This window comes from Trachurus japonicus, chromosome 6, assembly GCF_045865225.1.
Source record: "Trachurus japonicus isolate A0001 chromosome 6, Traja_1.0".
Classification (NCBI taxonomy): Eukaryota; Metazoa; Chordata; class Actinopteri; order Carangiformes; family Carangidae; genus Trachurus; species Trachurus japonicus.
Window position 1 is genome coordinate 32,494,010 of NC_140912.1, and position 20,000 is coordinate 32,514,009.

Genomic DNA, 20,000 nt, shown 5'->3' on the forward strand with positions numbered 1-20,000 from the left:
AGGCTAATGGGATTTCTTGGTTTCCCTCATCAAACTCATCAAATACACAGTCCAACAACTCCACAACGCTCCGGTGGGCAAGTTGTGACCTGCACATTCACCACGCTATGAGATAATAACAGAACATTACCAGACAGAGTTGTTTTAGAGGGAAACACAGAGACTGCTTGATGAAAAACTGTCCCTGAAGGCAACGCACATCAGCGGTTTTTACATGAATTTCCCTCTAAAACAACAAGTGACATGCTCAGATCATACTGACATTTAAGGTGGACTGATTGATTTCCAAATGTATTGGGTAACATCCTAACTTACCATTAACAATGATTATGTGATCAGAGAACTGATCAGTGATCAATGTGATGTGAATAAAAACATGTTTGTGTTTGCAGAGGTCAGAACCACAGACTGAGAGCAGAGTCTCCAGGATCCATCTGTCTGTCCATGAAGAGTGACTGGTCCAAAGGAGATCTTCCAAACTTCAGTCCTGGACCTGGACCTCCAGAGTCACAGTAAGAAACCAGATTCAGACCTGTGTGCAGGTTTGGAGGGTTACTTTAAAAATGTAATCAGTAACTTACTCTAAGTATCACACAATTAAAGTTATGTACTGGATTACTTTTAGTTACTATGAGATTACTTTAATACCAAATATGCTAATTAAGAATATCACACAACCAGCACACATCAATCCACGTCGATTAGATCACTCAAAACAGGAAGTCAAACTCACCCAGCATCCGGTAAATTTCAAAATAAAACACGATGGACAAACTCCCGTTACAATCGACCATGAGTCACCGGTCAGTCAGAGTCCTGAAGCTCATGAAGGAAATGTGTGTCCTCTGTGTGTGTCCTCTGTGTGTGTGTGTGTGTGTGTGTGTGTGTGTGTGTGTGTGTGTGTGTGTGTGTGTGATCCTGTGTAGAGCTGATGTGAGACAGATGTTCAGTATGGAGTTATTTTTGTCTCATAAATATCTGTAAACGCACAGAAGGTGATCTACAAATGTTCCTTGGTTTGCACATGTGTTTTGCTATCCACAAATACAAATTTCTAATTTGTAACTTGTATTTTGGTTTTTACAAATAAATGTGTATTTGTAAATATATTGTATATTTGTAAATGTATAATTTTCCATTTGTAAAAACAAAAAAGCCATTTGTAAAACCGAAAATTCTGTTTGTGAAGTGTGACTCTGCATTTGTGGATCACCAATCACACACACGCATCTCTCTCCGCAATGACGTATTTCTGAGACAATCCTGCCGAGATCCACACAGAATCCACAAACTCACAGCTGCTGATTCACAAAGGGCCGCTCTCCTCACCAGGAGGAGCCGCTCTCCTCACCAGGAGGGGCAGTGTTGGCGAGTAGCTGAATGAAAACTAACGAAGAAGACTGCTATTGGTTTATCTCGAGAAATTATTTTAATTCCCACTGTTAATGCGTCACTTTTTTAAGTTTTAATGTTTTTTCATGCGATAAAGTAACTGTTAAGACCCCCAATATGCGGTTAGTTTATCCAAATGACGCCTCTTTGGAAGTTTGCTCCGCCGTTCGCGGAGCAGTGAAGCTCCATCTGTGGAGCAGCTAAGCTAACTAGGCTACCACCGGACGAGCGGTCTATCACAGAGGCTACCGCCGGGCTGCTGTGGTGGTCGGGCGGCTAACCTCCGCTGTCATCCAGGTCTCCCCCGGCTCGTTTTTTCCCCCGGAATGATGAAGCTGGTTAGCCAGCCCACCGCAGCAGCCCGGCTGCTGTTTAGATCTGATTAGATGTTTAGATGTTAGACTGTTTAGATCCCCAATATGTGGTTATTTTTATACAAATGACGCCTGTTTGGAAGTTTGCTCCGCCGTTAGCCTAGTTAGCTGCTAACTAGGCTACCACCGGACGAGCGGTCTATCACAGAGGCTATAGCCGGACTGCTGTGGTGGTCGGCCGGCTAAGCCGCGGTCTCCTCCCAGGGGAGAAAACGACCTGCATTGTTAATGTCAACTGACTGACCGTTTCATTGTAAAACATTTATTTATTGTTGAAGCGGTGGTGACTGTACATAGTCCATCATAGACTAAATAGTTTTGTTTGTTGATATAGCCTACAGACTACACCACTGAATGAGACAACATGTATCTCCTAAAAATAATTCATCCAGCCGGCGGTAAACCTCTAAAAAACTGCCGGTAGATTGATGGGCTCCTTTTCTCCCCTGGGAGGACGACGCAGATTAGCCGACCGACCACCTCAGCAGCCCGGCTGTTGCTTCTGTGATGATCCGCTCATCCAGAGGCAGCAACCGGGTTGGGGCTGGTTTCTCCCCTGGAATGACGCCGCGGCTTAGCCGGCCGACCACCACAGCAGCCGCGGCTGCTTCCTCTGTGATGATCTGCTCATCCAGAGGCAGCAACCGGTTTACTGAAGTGCTCGTTTTCTCCCCCGAGAAGACGCGGCGGCTTAGCCGGCCGAACACCACAGCAGTCCGGCTATAGCCTCTGTGATAGACCGCTCGTCCGGTGGTAGCCTAGTTAGCAGCTAACTAGGCTAACGGCGGAGCAAACTTCCAAACAGGCGTCATTTGTATAAAAATAACCACATATTGGGGATCTAAACAGTCTAACATCTAAACATCTAATCAGATCTAAACAGCAGCCGGGCTGCTGCGGTGGGCTGGCTAACCAGCTTCATCATTCCGGGGGAAAAAACGAGCCGGGGGAGACCTGGATGACAGCGGAGGTTAGCCGGCCGACCACCACAGCAGCCCGGCGGTAGCCTCTGTGATAGACCGCTCGTCCGGTGGTAGCCTAGTTAGCTTAGCTGCTCCACAGATGGAGCTTCACTGCTCCGCGAACGGCGGAGCAAACTTCCAAAGAGGCGTCATTTGGATAAACTAACCGCATATTGGGGTCTTAACAGTTACTTTATCGCATGAAAAAACATTAAAACTTAATAAAGTGACGCATTAACAGTGGGAATTAAAATAATTTCTCGAGATAAACCAATAGCAGTCTTCTTCGTTAGTTTTCATTCAGCTACTCGCCAACACTGCCCCTCCTGGTGAGGAGAGCGGCTCCTCCTGGTGAGGAGAGCGGCCCTTTGTGAATCAGCAGCTGTGAGTTTGTGGATTCTGTGTGGATCTCGGCAGGATTGTCTCAGAAATACGTCATTGCGGAGAGAGATGCGTGTGTGTGATTGGTGATCCACAAATGCAGAGTCACACTTCACAAACAGAATTTTCGGTTTTACAAATGGCTTTTTTGTTTTTACAAATGGAAAATTATACATTTACAAATATACAATATATTTACAAATACACATTTATTTGTAAAAACCAAAATACAAGTTACAAATTAGAAATTTGTATTTGTGGATAGCAAAACACGTGTGCAAACCAAGGAACATTTGTAGATCACCCTTTGTGGATAGCAAAACACGTGTGCAAACCAAGGAACATTTGTAGATCACCTTCTGTGCGTTTACAGATATTAATGAGACAAAAATAACTCCATAGTTCAGCAGCTGGACACTGGAAACAGTTAATGACTGACTGACTGACTCTACACTGTTGTCTATGATGCTGCTGTGTTGCTTCCATCCTTCACTACAGTGTGTGAGACTTCCCACAATGCATCTGTGATCAGAGAACTGATCAGTAATCAATGTGATGTGAATAAAAACATGTTTGTGTTTGCAGAGGTCAGAACCACAGACTGAGAGCAGAGTCTCCAGGATCCATCTGTCTGTCCATGAAGAGTGACATGTCTAACGGACAACCTCTAAACTTCAGTCTTGGACCTGGACCTTCAGAGTCACAGTAAGAGACCAGATTCAGACCTGTGTGCAGGTTTGGAGGGTTACTTTAAAAATGTAATCCAGTATAATCGCAAATTACATGTTAAAATAATGTAATCAGTAACTCTAAGTATCACACAATTGAAGTAATGTACTGGATTACTTTTTAGTTACTTTTGGATTACTTTGTTACCAAATATGCAAATTAAAGGGATAGTTCAACATTTTGGCAAATTGGCCCATTGCCATAATCCCTATAGTCATAGCAGTAGGTTTGTTACCTTTAATTGTCGGTGCAAGCTATTTTTAGAATGGCGGAGCAGAGCCATGAGCTGCTCAGAGCTACGCTACGGAGACTCATGGGATTTCTTGGTTTCCCTCATCAAACTCATCAAATACACAATCCAACAACTCCACAACGCTCTGGTGGAGAAGTTGTGACCTGCACATTCACCACGCTACGAGATAATAACAGAACGTTACCAGACAGAGTTAGGGACATTCAGAGACTGCTTGATGAAAAACTGTCCCTGAAGGCAACGCGCATCAGCAGTTTTTACATGAATTTCCCTCTAAAACAACAAGTGACATGCTCAGTTCATACTGACATTTAAGGTGGACTGATTGATTTCCAAATGTATTGGGTAACATCCTAACTGAACATTAACAATGATTCTGTGATCAGAGAACTGATCACTGATCAATGTGATGTGAATAAAAACATGTTTGTGTTTGCAGAGGTCAGAACCACAGACTGAGAGCAGAGTCTCCAGGATCCATCTGTCTGTCCATGAAGAGTGACCGGTCCAAAGGAGATCTTCCAAACTTCAGTCTTGGACCTGGACCTCCAGAGTCACGGTAAGAGACTGTTTCTACTGTAAACTAAGCTGAAGATGATTCAGTCATTAGACTCATGTGAAGGAAACAAAGAGAAACCAGGAACCAGATCAATCGGACTCTGAAGGTTCACAACAAACCTCAGAGACAGAAACCAGACCAGTTCAGGACCAGGTCTTCACTCAGCTTGTCTCTCTACACTCTACTTTCTCTCTCTCTGCTCCTCTGCTTACTGAAGCCCCGCCCCCTTGAGGAGGTTAACCAATCAGAGCTCAGATGTGGAGCTGTGACATGTTGTTGATCCAGAAATGTCTTGACAGGAGGAAGAGGAGTGGTGTCTCTGTGGACCAGCAGCTGTCCTGCTGTGGTCTCTGTCAGGACGTCCTGAAGGATCCAGTCTCCACCAGCTGTGGACACTGGTTCTGCAGACAGTGCTTCACCTCAGACTGGGACCAGTCTGGTTCTTCAGGACCCCCCTCCTGTCCCCAGTGTGGAAAAAGACCCAGAACCAGAGATGGACTGCAGACAGCCAATCAGAGCAGCTGTGGACAAAGTGAGACTGAACATCTGTCTGCTGATGTGGTCATTTGTGAAACCAGGACCTGTTGTTTTCTCCAGAGTCATTTGCCCCGTTTACATGAGAGGGTTAATTCCGAATTAAAATCATTTAATTCTGAATTAAAGTTAATTCCGCTTTAAAAAGATCATGTAAACACTTAATTCCGAGTGAAAATATAATTCGGATTTAAACTTAATTCCGAATTAAGTGGGTGGTTTATTCCTGTTTTAAATCGGAATTAATTAATTCCTCTATCATGTAAACGTTTATTCTTCTTAAAATTAATTCCGGTCATTCTGCGCATGCGTATTAACTGACTCGCCGCTCTATGTGTGTGTCGCGGTGATAATATAACCGTGAAAAGTAGGTTACAACACACACAACATAACGTTACAGCCGCAGTGTTGTGAGTGAATCATGTCGGGACAACCAGGCTTCATGAACCCTCTTCACAGACCCCGGTGCTTGGCCGCCGCCGCTGCTGCTCTAGTGGCGGCCGGGCACCGGGGTCTGTGAAGCGGGTTCATGAAGCCTGGTTGTCCCGACATGATTCACTCACAACACTGCGGCTGTAGCGTTATGTTATAGCCTACTTTTCGGCTACAACACACACAACATAACGTTACAGCCGCAGTGTTGTGAGTGAGTCATGTCGGGACAACCAGGCTTCATGAACCCGCTCCACAGACCCCGGTGTCCGGCCGCCGGTGGCTCACACACCGGGGAAGGCGATCCGGGCAGTGAGGGTGTGTGAGCCCGGCGCCGCCGGCCGTAGCAGTAGCAGCGGCGGGTGCGGCCAGGCTCACACACCCAGGGAAGGGAAGGCCATCCTGGCAGTTAAGAGGAGAAACTTTCTGCTTCTAAGTTGTTGTTAAGTTTAGGAGCAGCGGAGCGGCTCGCGGCTGCAGCTCTGTTCACTTCACACACTGAGAATGGAGTTTGTTTTCTTCCGGTAGAAGTAAATACGTAAACACGTGTACCCTCTGTCCAATCAGAACGCTTCCCGACCTCCAGACGTTGAGCGGAATTAAATAAAGGCGATTTAACGTGTTTTCCATGTAAACCCTAATTCGGAATTATTATGTCCATGTAAACTCGAAGGAAAATATTTTAATTCCGAACTATTTAAAGCGGAATTAATTAATTCCGCTTTAAAAACATCATGTAAACGTGGTAACTGTTCCATCACGCAGCACTGACATTTAGAATGATGATTCAAACCTTCTCTTTGTTGTCTGTAGTTTTTCTGTAGCTGATGAAAATAATCTGATCAGATTGTCAGACTCTCTGTCTTCAGTCTGACTCTGTCTCTTCTCTCTCAGCAGATCGTGGTCTGCAGGAGGTTTTAGATCAACATAAGATCAGTCTGAGGAGCAGATGTGAACGAGTGACTGAAGGAACTGAGGCAACAGGAAGAGGAACAGGAAGTGTAACCCTCCTCAACAGGATCTACACTGAGCTCTACATCACAGAGGGACAGAGTGAAGAGGTTAATACCCAACATGAGGTGAGACAGCTGGAGACAACGTCCAAGAAGAAGACCCTCCATGACACTCCAATCAAGTGCAACGACATCTTTAAAGACTTACCTGTCCAACAGAGAGAGGACGTCTCTACGGTCTCACCTGTCCAACAGAGAGAGGATGTCTCTACGGTCTCACCTGTCCAACAGAGAGAGGACGTCTCTACGGTCTCACCTGTCCAACAGAGAGAGGACGTCTCTACGGTCTCACCTGTCCAACAGAGAGAGGACGTCTCTACGGTCTCACCTGTCCAACAGAGACCCATCAGAGTGGTTCTGACCAATGGCGTCGCTGGCGTTGGAAAAACCTTCTCGGTGCAGAAGTTCACTCTGGACTGGGCCGAGGGCTTGGAGAACCAAGATGTCAGTCTACTGGTTCTGCTTTCGTTCAGGGAGCTGAACCTGATCAGAGATCAGCGGTTGAGTCTTCTCAGGCTGCTCCATGTTTTCCATCCAACATTACAGAAGGTCACAGCAGAGCAGCTGGCTGTCTGTAAACTTCTCTTCATCTTTGACGGCCTGGATGAAAGCCGACTGTCACTGGACTTCAACGACAGGGAGGTTGTGTCTGATGTCACACAGACGTCATCAGTCAACGTGCTGCTGACAAACCTCATCCAGGGGAATCTGCTTCCCTCAGCTCTGGTCTGGATCACCTCCAGACCTGCAGCAGCCAATCAGATCCCTCCTACATGTGTTGACAGGGTGACAGAGGTCCGAGGCTTCACTGACGCCCAGATGGAGGAGTACTTCAGGAGGAGGTCCAGTGATGAAGATCTGTCCAGAAGAATCATCTCACACATCCAGATGTCCAGGACCCTCCACATCATGTGTCAAGTCCCAGTCTTCTGCTGGATCAGTGCTACAGTTCTGGAGCACATGTTGACCACAGACCAGAGAGGAGAGCTGCCCAAGACCACGACTGACCTGTTCTCACACTTCCTGCTGGTCCAGACAAAGAGGAAGAAGAACAAGTACGGTGAAGGACATGAGACGAGTCCACAGGAGCTGACGGAGGCCGACAGAGAAGTTCTTCGGAAGCTGGGGAGGCTGGCGTTTGAACAGCTGGAGGAAGGAAACATCATGTTCTACCAAGAAGACCTGGAGCAGTGTGGTCTGGATGTCACAGAGGCCTCGGTGAACTCAGGACTCTGTACTGAGATCTTCAAAAGAGAGAGTGTGATCTTCCAGAAAACAGTCTACTGCTTTGTTCATCTGAGTGTTCAGGAGTTTCTGGCTGCAGTCTACATGTTCCACTGTTTCACCAACAGGAACACACAGGTCCTCAAGAAGTTCCTGGGAAAAGACTACGAAGAGACAGAGAAGAGCACAATGCCTTCCTCTGATGGAATCAAGGCGAGCAGTCATCCATCATTTGATAGCAATCATCCATCGATCAATAACCATCATTCATCATTCGTTAACAGTCACCCATTGATCGATAACAGTCATCCATGGATCAATAGCAGTCATCCATTAATGGTTAACAGTCATCCATGGATCGATAACAGTCATCCATCGATCAATAGCAGTTATCCATCAATGATTAACAGTCATCCACAGATCAACAACAGTCCTCCACAGATCAATAACAGTCCTCCATTGATCAATAACAGTCCTCTAACCCTGGATGACTTCCTGCAGAGAGTCTTGAAGAAATCCCTCCGCAGTAGAAACGGTCACCTGGACCTGTTTGTTCGCTTCCTTCATGGCCTCTCTCTGGAGTCCAACCAGAGGCTGTTAGGAGGTCTGCTGGGTCAGACAGACAACAGTCCAGAAACCATCCAGAGAACCATCAACAACCTGAAGAAAAAGAAGACAAAGATCTCTCCTGACAGAAGCATCAACATCTTCCACTGTCTGACGGAGATGAAGGACCAGTCAGTTCATCAGGAGATCCAACAGTTCCTCAAGTCAGAGAACAGATCAGAGAAGAAACTCTCTGTGATCCAGTGTTCAGCTCTGGCCTACATGCTGCAGATGTCAGAGGAGGTTCTGGATGAGTTGGACCTGAAGAAGTACAACACATCAGAGGAGGGACGACTGAGACTGATCCCAGCTGTGAGGAACTGCAGGAAGGCTCGGTAAGTCTAGACATGATCAATATAGAGGGATATACGTCACTGACGTTCTGCTGCGCATATCGCCTGCAGAAAGGGAGCAGCAAGAGCCGTGATCATGTCTTTTTGTGCTGTTAGTTGCACTAATTGTTTTGATATAAATAACAAAACGCGCAAATTTTACAGAATACCGTCAACTCGCACCCCTTTCAGGGCAAACGAGAGAGAAAATAGTACATTGGTCATTTATTTTGAGCAATATAACGTGTTAGATACATTGGTTTGAATGGTGATGAAGCTAAATATGCCCACAGGCACAGCTGTAGAACTGCAGCGAATGAGTTGTGAAATGTTTACTACGACAGTGACTGAAGACGAGGTCACATACCAATGGAAAGCAAGCTGAGATTAATTAATCTTAAACTATATAATTGTTTTAAACTACCAGTACATACTCAGCCATGCAGGTACAGTTCGGGTCAGGATGCAGTTGTTCCAGACTTTAGACATGTCCGTCCTCTTCCCTCGTCTCTGACCAGGCAGCATGTCAGTCCTCACAGCCACCAAGTTTTGTAATCATGTAAGAGTGTTTTCCTGAACATGATTGTCTGTTAAATATCTGTAGGTAACGTCAGGGATGCACAGTGACAGTGTTGTTTTTACCGATAACCGACGCCATGCTCTAAGTGTCCGTGGCTTGTGCCTTGGCCGAGTTGTGGCCTGTGCCTTGGCCGAGTTGCCGTTGCCGCGGTACAAACTCGACCCTCCACGCATCCTGACTTGTTGGTAAACAACTAATCCCTCTAGAATTGTTGATCAGTAGTAGTAATAAATCAAATATCAGTGTTTCTTCTTTATTGGTATTGATGTGTTTAGCCTATTGATCCCACAACAGAAGAGCAGAACCTGTTATTATAGTTCAAATATATTCATGTTGATGGACAATTTGCCCTCAAATTTGAAAGGTTTTTGTTAGTCTGCTTCCCGTTTCCATGGAAATACATGAGGTCCAACTAATAACCTGAAACACAATCAGTCACGTCCTAGCAACAGAAAAGATTTTCTTGTCCCAGATGAGTGAACTCTGAACTGACGTTTATGTTTTATCGTGGACTCTGACTTTCCTGAAGTAAATCAATACCGTGTCGCCAGCACAGCTGATGGGGAAAGTCAAACATTTCGATTACTCCAGATTATTTAAAAACCCAAAAATCGCAAAAAAAAGAGAGACAGAAAAACATAGAGGTAATATCTTCCTTTATCCAACGAAATATTCAGCTCCAGCCCATAATATTCACATTTTCACCGCGTCATAACTAGTGTCTCTCTGACTTTGTACCCTCTCGGCTAAAACGGGACAGTTTACTGCATGTTAACTAAAACATGTTTATTTATTTATTTTTATTATTCTAAAATTTGAGTTTGGCAGCTGACAGGATCTCTACAGGAGGTTGATTTATGGTGCGTTCCAGGCGACCCATAACTCGTGTTTTTCCGACCCGAACTTGTACCAGTTTGATCTGGTACAAGTTCACAAGTTGGAAGTTACGAGTTCAACTGCCGTTATAGTGTATATATTTTCGGGCAGAGGAAGGACGCTGGAGTTAAAACTGACCGTGTCCTCCAGCGTCCTTCCTCTGTCTATTGCTCATCTGTCTCCGGCCCAAGACGCACCGGTCTGCAGTTCGTCCCCAAGCTGAAACGTGAGGATTCTCCCACTTGTTCATTTGATATTTTCTCTCTTCACAGACTTGTTGGTTGTAAACTCTCAGAGAGTCACTGTGAAGTCGTGGCCTCAGCTCTGAAGTCCAACCCCTCCCACCTGACAGAACTGGACCTGAGTAGAAACATCCTGAGTGATTCATCAGTGAAGGTTGTGTGTGCTGGACTGGAGAGTCCAAACTGTCGACTGGAGACTCTGAGGTGAGTTCACTGACTGGACCTGTTGGACTTTTGTCTGTGTTCAGTTCAAATGTGTGAAGTTCAGTTTGAAGCAGCGACTGATTGTGACTCCATGTTACTGCAGCTGGTAGAAGGTGAAGGGTCAGAGGTCACTCAGAGGTCAGTGTGGTGGTGATGATGATGATGATGATGATGATGATGATGATGATGATGATGATGATGATGATGATGATGATGATGATGATGATGATGATGATGAGCTGCTCTCAGATGAAGCTGCTATCAGAACAGCTGGATCAGCCACTGTAGCTGAAGCAGCAGATGTGATGTAGATCTGAGGCCGGAGAAGCTGCTGTGTGTGTGTGTGTGTGTGTGTGCGTGTGTGTGCGTGTGTGTAAAAGTGTCAGTAGGTTACAACTTGCTAACTGCTTGAAACAACAGCTGAGTGGCTGAATGAAACTAATCCGTCACCCTAATTGATTTAAATTGTCTTCTGTTGCTGATGCACGGCCTTGGTAAACTTGGTCATTCATTTTATTCTAGTTGAGGATGTGGATGATCATGAGGGAGGGAGTAGTGGTGCAACAGATCAGTGTTTTTTTTTGTTTTTTTTAATCAATTTTTTATTTTGTTTTATTTCATTACAATTCCATTTATCCATTCCCCTTGACCCCACCCTTTTCCCGGGGGTAACATTAGATTAATTATTATTATTATTATTATCAACAGTACATAGCAGACATATTCGTAAGTCAGAGAAAAAACAAAACAAAACAAAACAAAAAAAAACAAAACACACAAGCCCATCAAAACAACGCTCTGACTTTCTAGGTTGTGTATAGCTTCTACCTTTGTCTTTTGGGCACGAGCACTGGAAACAGATCAGTGTTGATCCTTGATTGCTCTCCACGGATCGGCACGCAAGTGTTCCACAGGTCGTTGATGAAAAGAAAGTTGTGAATGTAGCGCAAAAAAAAAACTCTGCTCGTATAGGCAGCTCTATGTCGCGCACAACAACAAACAATAACAACTAATCAACCAGAATCGAAAAACAAAAACTGTGACTGAGCAGGACTGTGATGGTGATTGGCTTACAGACCTTTGCTTGTGTCGTTTTCCTCCCTAACACACAGTAGCTCCAGTATTTTCTTTTCACTTCTATAGGAGTGTATGTTACAAAAAAACTGATTTACAACTGGTTGTTTATTTACCTGCTGTTCTGTACTGATTTCTATCAACCAGTCAGTGGAAACAGATTGTTGCAAAGCGTTTCCCTCCTCCTGTGATTTTAGTTATGACAGGAAAAATATGAACGACGGTGCGTGGTGCAGTGGTTAAGGCGGCCGCCCCATGTAGAGGCTACAGTCCTCAACGCAGGCGTCCCCGGTTCAAATCCCGCGTCGGGCAGACCTTTCCTTCCTGCATGTCATTCCCCCTCTCTCTGCCTCCCCCTTTCCTGTCTATATCACTGTCTATCAAATAAAGGCAAAAACGCCAAAAAATATATACTTAAAAAAAAAAAAAAAGATATGATCGACGTCGACTCGACTTTCATAAGAGTTGACTTTAAAAAATCTGAAGTCACTAACCTCACAAACAGTTTATCATCCTCTGTGTGTGTGTGTGTGTGTGTGTGTGTGTGTGTGTGTGTCTTTGATCCAGTTTAGTCCTGAATCAGAGAGTTGTAGTCAGTGTTTAGTCCAACAGGTATTGATCAGATATTGATTGTATATTGACAGGCTGATCTGAGGTCAGCAGCAGCTGATGAATCTGTGCTGACATGTGGATGATGTGTGTAGAAGGCCACATGATGATGATCCACAACAACACAAGGACAAAGTCCCTCTACTCATTTACACACTGATCATTGATCAGGACACATCTGATCAATCATCAATCATTTCATCTTCTTCTTTTATTCTTTATTCAGATTGGAGAGCTGCAGTTTGTCAGAGATCAGCTGTTCTTCTCTGGTCTCAGCTCTGAAGTCCAACCCCTCCCACCTGAGACATCTGGACCTGAGTCAGAACTACAACCTTCAGGATTCAGGAGTGAAGGGTCTGAGTGGTTTTCTGGAGAGTCCAGACTGTAGACTGGAGACTCTGAGGTCTGACTCTGTTTTATTTCTGTGCTCAGATGAATGTGATGTGAAAGTTGTGTTGATACTGAGCTGCAGACATGAGGCTGATATTCTACTGATCCACACTGAGGCTGTAGGACAGGGTAGGCAGGCGCTCACAGACCAAGACCAGGGCTGTGGGGGGTCGGCACCTCAGACAGCTCATTACACAACAACCTCACAACAAACACATTCATGCACAATGGTTCACACAGATCCAAGTCTTAAACATGTGCAACACCTTTTCCCCACAATCCATGCCGTCCTGACATCAGCTGTTATTAACACACAACTCAGATCAATAACAGGATCACATGTTGGAGCACCGCTCACATCACACAACAAACCTTTAACACAATCCACACTCACACCTGAGACTGAAGTCAAGCCAGCCCACACGTTGTTTTAAGGTGCGCGCATATACGGCACATTACGGCAAGAGCGAGAAAGTGCCCGTAAAATGAAAAAAGCAATGACCCCGAAACGTCTGATGTGGCATTTCAAAATAAAAGCCGGCCTTTCAAAATAAAAGCCTTGAACACTGCATTAATTAAAAAAACCTGCTAGTTATTACTGTACCATTCCACTTCAGACTGATAGTACTCGACCTGAAGATGACATCCAGAAAAAATCAGACCAATCTGATGTGGAAATTCAGAATAAAAGCCCTCTGAACTTTGATAATTTGAAGTATTTGTGTACATTTACAGTATCATTAAAAGAAAACTGCTAGTTATTACTGTACCATTCCACTTCAGACTGATAGTACACGACCTGAAGATGATACCCAGAAAAAATCAGACCAATCTGATGTGGGATTTCAGAATAAAAACCCTCTGAACTTGCATATTTTTAAGTATTTTGTGTACATTTACAGTATCATTTTTTTTGTAAACTGCTAGTTATTACTGTACCATTCCACTTCAGACTGAAAGTACTCGAGATGACACCTAGAAAAAATCAGACCAATCTGATGTGGAATTTCAGAATAAAAGCCCTCTGAACTTTAATATTTTTAAGTGATTTGTGTACATTTACAGTATCATTTAAATTCCACATCAGATCGCCCTGATTTTTTTCTGGGTGTCATCTTCAGGTCGAGTACTATCAATCTGAAGTTGAATGGTACAGTAATAACTAGCAGATTTTTTTTGTTTTTTTTTAAATGATACTGTAAATGTACACAAAAATATCAAAGTTCAGAGGGCTTTTATTCTGAAATTCAACATCAGATTGGTCTGATTTTTTCTGGGTATCATCTTCAGGTCGTGTACTATCAGTCTGAAGTGGAATGGTACAGTAATAACTAGCAGTTTTAAAAAAAGATACTGTAAATGTACACAAAATACTTAAAAATATGCAAGTTCAGAGGGCTTTTATTCTGAAATTCCACATCAGATTGCTCTGATTTTTTCTGGGTGTCATCTTCAGGTCGAGTACTATCAGTCTGAAGTGGAATGGTACAGTAATAACTAGCAGTTTTTAAGAATTTATACTGTAAATGTACACAAAATATTTCAAAATATTAAAGTTTAGAAGGCTTTTATTCTGAAATTCCACATCAGATTGCTCTGATTTTTTCTGGGTGTCATCCTCAGATCGAGTACTATCAGTCTGAAGTGGAATGGTACAGTAATAACTAGCAGTTTTTTTTAAATTATACTGTAAATATACACCAAAATATCAAAGTTCAGAGGGCTTTTATTCTGAAATTCCACATCAGATTGGTCTGATTTTTCTGGGTATCATCTTCAGGTCGAGTACTATCAGTCTGAAGTGGAATGGTACAGTAATAACTAGCAGTTTTTTTTAAATTATACTGTAAATGTACACAAAATATTTCAAAATATTAAAGTTCAGTGGGCTTTTATTCTGAAATTCCACATCAGATTGGTCTGATTTTTTCTGGATGTCATCTTCAGGTCGAGTACTTTCAGTCTGAAGTGGAATGGTACAGTAATAACTAGCAGTTTAAAAAAAAAGATACTGTAAATGTACACAAAATACTTAAAAATATACAAGTTCAGAGGGCTTTTATTCTGAAATTCCACATCAGATTGCTCTGATTTTTTCTGGATGTCATCTTCAGGTCGAGTACTATCAGTCTGAAGTGGAATGGTACAGTAATAACTAGCAGTTTTTTTTAAATTATACTGTAAATGTACACCAAAATATCAAAGTTCAGAGGGCTTTTATTCTGAAATTCCACATCAGATTGGTCTGATTTTTTCTGGGTGTCATCTTCCGGTCGAGTACTATCAGTCTGAAGTGGAATGGTACAGTAATAACTAGCAGTTTTTAAAAAATGATACTGTAAATGTACACAAAATACTTCAAAATATGCAAGTTCAGAGGGCTTTTATTTTGAAATTCCACATCAGATTGGTCTGATTTTTTCTGGATGTCATCTTCCGGTCGAGTACTATCAGTCTGAAGTAGAATGGTACAGTAATAACTAGCAGTTTTTAAAAAATTATACTGTAAATATACACAAAATACTTCAAAATATTAAAGTTAGGGGCTTTTATTCTGAAATTCCACATCAGATTGGTCTGATTTTTTCTGGATGTCATCTTCAGGTCGAGTACTTTCAGTCTGAAGTGGAATGGTACAGTAATAACTAGCAGTTTTCTTTTAATGATACTGTAAATGTACACAAATACTTCAAAATATCAAAGTTAGGGGCTTTTATTCTGAAATTCTAGATCAGATTGGTCTGATTTTTTCTGGGTGTCATCCTGAGGTCGAGTACTATCAGTCTGAAGTGGAATGGTACAGTAATAACTAGCAGTTTTTAACAAATGATACTGTAAATGTACACAAAAATATGCAAGTTCAGAGGGCTTTTATTCTGAAATTCCACATCAGGTTGGTCTGATTTTTTTCTGGGTATCATCTTCAGGTCGAGTACAATCAGTCTGAATTGGAATGGTACAGTAATAACTAGCAGTTTTTCTTAAAATAATACTGTAAATGTACACAAATGCAGTGTTAAAGGCTTTTATTTTGAAAGGCCGGCTCTTATTTTGAAATGCAACATCAGACGTTTCGGGGGCGTTGCTTTCATTTTACGGGCACTTTCTCGCTCTTGCCGTAATGTGCCGTATATGCGCGCACCTTAAAACAACGTGTGGGCTGGCTTGACTTCAGTGATCTGAGCAACAAGGATGTTAACTGTACACAACAAGCTGTTATTACAAGGTTTACAACAGAGAAGACACACAACCTGGGCTGTGTGTGTGTGTGTGTATCGACGAGTCAGAGAGAGAGTAGGTTAAAACGTGCTAACTGTTCGCCACCGTAGCTCAGGCGTTGGTCTCCCGTCAGATAAAAGCTGCTGTTGTTCTTCAGATGAAGCTCATTAAGGTGTTCACCTCTCCAGTGGAGCATCACTGCAGTTGAATTAGCTGCTAAACTGCTGGAGGCTAAAAAGCCAGGGGACACGTCTGTGTGTTGACCATTCACCAAGGCAACGTGAACAGAAGTGCAGCTCAGACATGGTGCAGTTAAGTGAAGAGGCAGCGTAGCGTTGTGCCTCTTCACCTCCATGTGAACTCTCTGTGGGAACTTACTGCACATGTGCAAACAGCCACATACACACCGTACTGACAGAAGAGGCAGAGCAGCTCTGGGCCTTTGCTCTGTAATACTACACATGGCTGAGTGGTTTGTGCAGCTGCTGCCTGGACAGAAGCTAGCTCTGTTTACTGGCTTTTATTAGACCATGAAAATCACCACATTCTGACACATTGAACTTGTAGTAAAGTTATCTGAAAGTCCAAAAGAATCCAACTTTAGATGAAGTGAATAAATCAAAGCCCTGACTGCACCTCACTGGTTTTTAGTCCAGTCTCTGTTTCTCTTCATGTTTCACCTCCACTACAGAAACACATGTGATGTATCAGACAATAACTGATCTATAATCAATAGCTGCTGGCTCCACCTCTTTCCTGAGGCTCTGTGATGTTTATAGTGAAACATTCAAAGCCAACATCCCATAATAAGCAGGTGTGGTTCAGGTTTTTCTGTCTCTGAGCTTCATTCGACATGTGTTTCTACACGTTAGTTGTCATGGTAACAGAGTTCAGCCTCACATGTGTGTTGTCTTGAGCGTGGTCAGTAAATCTCTGATCAATGTGGCTGCACAACATGAGTTTGTCTGGATGGAGCCACAGGTGGAGCTGACAGGTGAAGAGGCGGAGTCACTGCGTCTGTGTTGAAGCAGCAGCAGCTTCTCATGAATATTAATGAGCTGTTTTCTCTCCATGTGACTGTTTAACCTGCTTCCTGTTGCTTCAGCTGTTGGACTTTGATTTTCTAAACTTGTTCTTTCTGAAGCTTCTTCAGCTCTGAACAGATGATGAGACACTGAACGCTGTCAACAAGGAGCTTTGTCCTCAACTCACTGCTTTTATTCTTTATTCAGATTGAGGAGCTGCAGGTTGTCAGAGATCAGCTGTTCTTCTCTGGTCTCAGCTCTGAAGTCCAACCCCTCCCACCTGAGACACCTGGACCTGAACGGAAACAACCTTTATGATTCAGGAGTGAAGCATCTGAGTGGTTTTCTGGAGAGTCCAGACTGTAGACTGGAGACTCTGAGGTCAGTTCACTGACTGTTACTGTTGTAGATCTTAGATCTTTGATCCACAACTGAACCTGATTGATCTTCACTCAGAGCTTGAATCATTGACTTTGATGTCATGAATGAAGGACGTTTGAAATAGTTGTTGTCTCATGTTTCCACTTGTTCTTCTCTCACACTGACAATGACTCTTCACTTTCAGCTCATTTCACTCAGTCTGATCAATAATCAATGATCTGATCACTGCAGCTGTGTGTGTGTGTGTGTGTGTGTGTGTGTGTGTGTGTGTGTGTGTGTGTGTTCTTCATTTCATCTTCTTCTTTTATTCTTTATTCAGATTGAGGAACTGCAGTTTGTCAGACATCAGCTGTTCTTCTCTGGTCTCAGCTCTGAAGTCCAACCCCTCCCACCTGAGAGAACTGGACCTGAGACTCAACAAACTCCTGGACCTGGGTGGACTCTTCAAGGAAAGAGGAAACACCCTGAGCTCTTCATCTCTGCAGCAGCTTCGTGATCTTGTGAAGAGTCCAGACTTTCGACTGGAGACTCTGAAGTGTTACTGATCTGTAGCTGTTTCCACAGCTGATGAGACCGTGGCAGTGAAATAAAGTGTAAAGTGCAGCAGGTGAACCTGTCAGGATGTGACATCATCACGTATGACATCATCTATGACATCACAGACTCAGAAAACGCTGCAGCAGCTTCAATGTGTCAATCATCAGTGATCCAGTCACAGGTAAAGGTGTTGAGTCAAACAGGAACAATGAGCTTCACCTGTCACTCAAGTACAGGAAGTACTTTTACTCCACTAACTCCTAACTAAATACTTTTACTGTGATACTGTCATTATAGAAACTTTTACTCTGCTCCTATATTATAGTATTCACTGTGATACCAGAAGTACTTTTACTCTGATACTGTCTACAGAAACTACCTTTATTGTTGTGCTGTAAATACAGTAAGTATTTTTACTGTGTTACTGTTAGTAGCCTACTGCCACATCCACTTGTCGTGCAAAATAAAACACAGCAAAAGACCAAAATACATGTTTTATAACGAATTTCTTCTTTTCGCCCTCAGTCTTATTAAACAGAAAGATGCCATTTAATTAAACTATTTAGTATTATTGATAAGTATGATTTACAAAAGAAACCCTAGCCTTTATTTTATAACTTAACACACATGTGTTCATAATTTCCTGTATGTTTTTTTTTCTTTTTTTTCAATATTTGCTCTTTCAAGACTCAACATGTAGTCATAACACATCAGAATATCATTGCAGAGCAGCTAAAACAACATCAACAACAACATGAAAAGATAAATATTATTTAGGTGTCAGGCTCAGTTACATTTCAAAATGAAAGTGTTTATTTTCGCAAATTACAATAAAATGATCTTTTTTTTCATGGTTTTACAGTGAATTTGTTGTCGAACAAGAGATTATGAATAAACGCAAGAACTGTCAGGTTTAGTTTTTTAATTCACATGTGAAAAACTATGGAGTGATATTTGTAATTTTGTTGCTATCAATGTTGATGGTGATTTTATTTTGTTTTGGAGGAATGTACTACTGTTTGGGCTCCCTGACCTGAAAAAAAAACAAGGAAAAAGCCAACATAAATTTTTATTATCAACCTTATCATTTTAATGGCAAAATTTCATATTCACAAATGTAAGTTCATTAAAAAAAAACCTTCTTTTACCGGTGAGCTCAAGCAATACATAACCTCCATCAAACTTTCAAGCAGCCAGAAAGTGATTAAGACTTTCAATATATGTGAAAACTTGAACATTTTTTTGTAAACTTGTAAATTCCCCCTGGCGTATAATATAGATATGCTATATAGATTGCATTTTATTATGAAAAACTGTTTTTGTAATGTGAAACAAAGTTTTGAAAAAAAATAAAAATAAAATCACACGTGAAACGGAAATGATGTCACTGTTTATTATTATTCTGTTCGTGAAGTTTCCGGTCGGAAGAAAAGGACATCACCTTTATTATAAACTTATTCATTTTGTATGGCAAATTTCACATACATAAATGTAAACACTCCAAAACCTCACCCAACTTCAGAAGTTTCTTGCATAAGTTCAAAGAGTACATGAAATCCCTTACACTAATTGACACTAAACAAAGCATCACATCCATAGATATTTATGAGAGATTTTTCAAAGAATAAAGAAGTGGAATAAAGCTTACACATTCTATTTCCCTTTTTTTCCTTTTCTTCTATAGGCTACCATACCATATGTTATTTTTTCCATGATTTTATGTTTTCTAATAGGCCTATTGCTTAAAACAACCAGATTTTATTTTGATTTATTTATTATTGATGTTTATTGATACATATTGGAGCACCTGATGTTTCATGTTTGATTGTATGTACAACCCTGTTCTCTGTACATCCCTTTGTATGTACGATGTTTTCAATAAAGCTCATAGGGAAAAAAAAAAAAAGAAGAAGTTTCCGGTCGGAACCTTTCTCTTCCTCGTTCACAGACGTGTAAAACTTAACTTTACATTATTTTAACCACCGTGTTGCATTTAAAAGTGTATTTTAATACCTGGAACATGTTCATACATTATATCTCTAAGGCATGTGTGCAGTCGTGTGGTTGTATTT

General features: G+C 42.2%; 3 protein-coding genes across 3 annotated transcripts in view; 2 read left to right on the top strand and 1 right to left on the bottom strand.

The window, feature by feature from the left end:
• The window catches only part of grm8b (glutamate receptor, metabotropic 8b), a 589,884-nt gene that overhangs the window by 385,888 nt on the left and 183,996 nt on the right, over positions 1–20,000 (bottom strand). The window lies entirely within an intron of this gene.
• The window catches only part of LOC146986482 (uncharacterized), a gene marked incomplete at its 5' end in the record, with an annotated part of 532,005 nt that overhangs the window by 195,376 nt on the left and 316,629 nt on the right, over positions 1–20,000 (top strand). The window lies entirely within an intron of this gene.
• LOC146986489 (NACHT, LRR and PYD domains-containing protein 12-like) overlaps positions 332–20,000 on the top strand; it is a 20,158-nt gene continuing 489 nt past the window's right edge. Inside the window, exons 1-8 of the mRNA XM_085780371.1 lie at positions 332–512; positions 3,695–3,814; positions 4,531–4,650; positions 4,950–5,182; positions 6,511–8,794; positions 10,520–10,693; positions 12,603–12,779; positions 17,711–17,883. Coding sequence (XP_085636497.1) covers positions 445–512; positions 3,695–3,814; positions 4,531–4,650; positions 4,950–5,182; positions 6,511–8,794; positions 10,520–10,693; positions 12,603–12,779; positions 17,711–17,883 — 3,349 coding nt within the window. The 5' untranslated portion in view covers positions 332–444. The remainder of the gene's footprint in view (positions 513–3,694; positions 3,815–4,530; positions 4,651–4,949; positions 5,183–6,510; positions 8,795–10,519; positions 10,694–12,602; positions 12,780–17,710; positions 17,884–20,000) is intronic.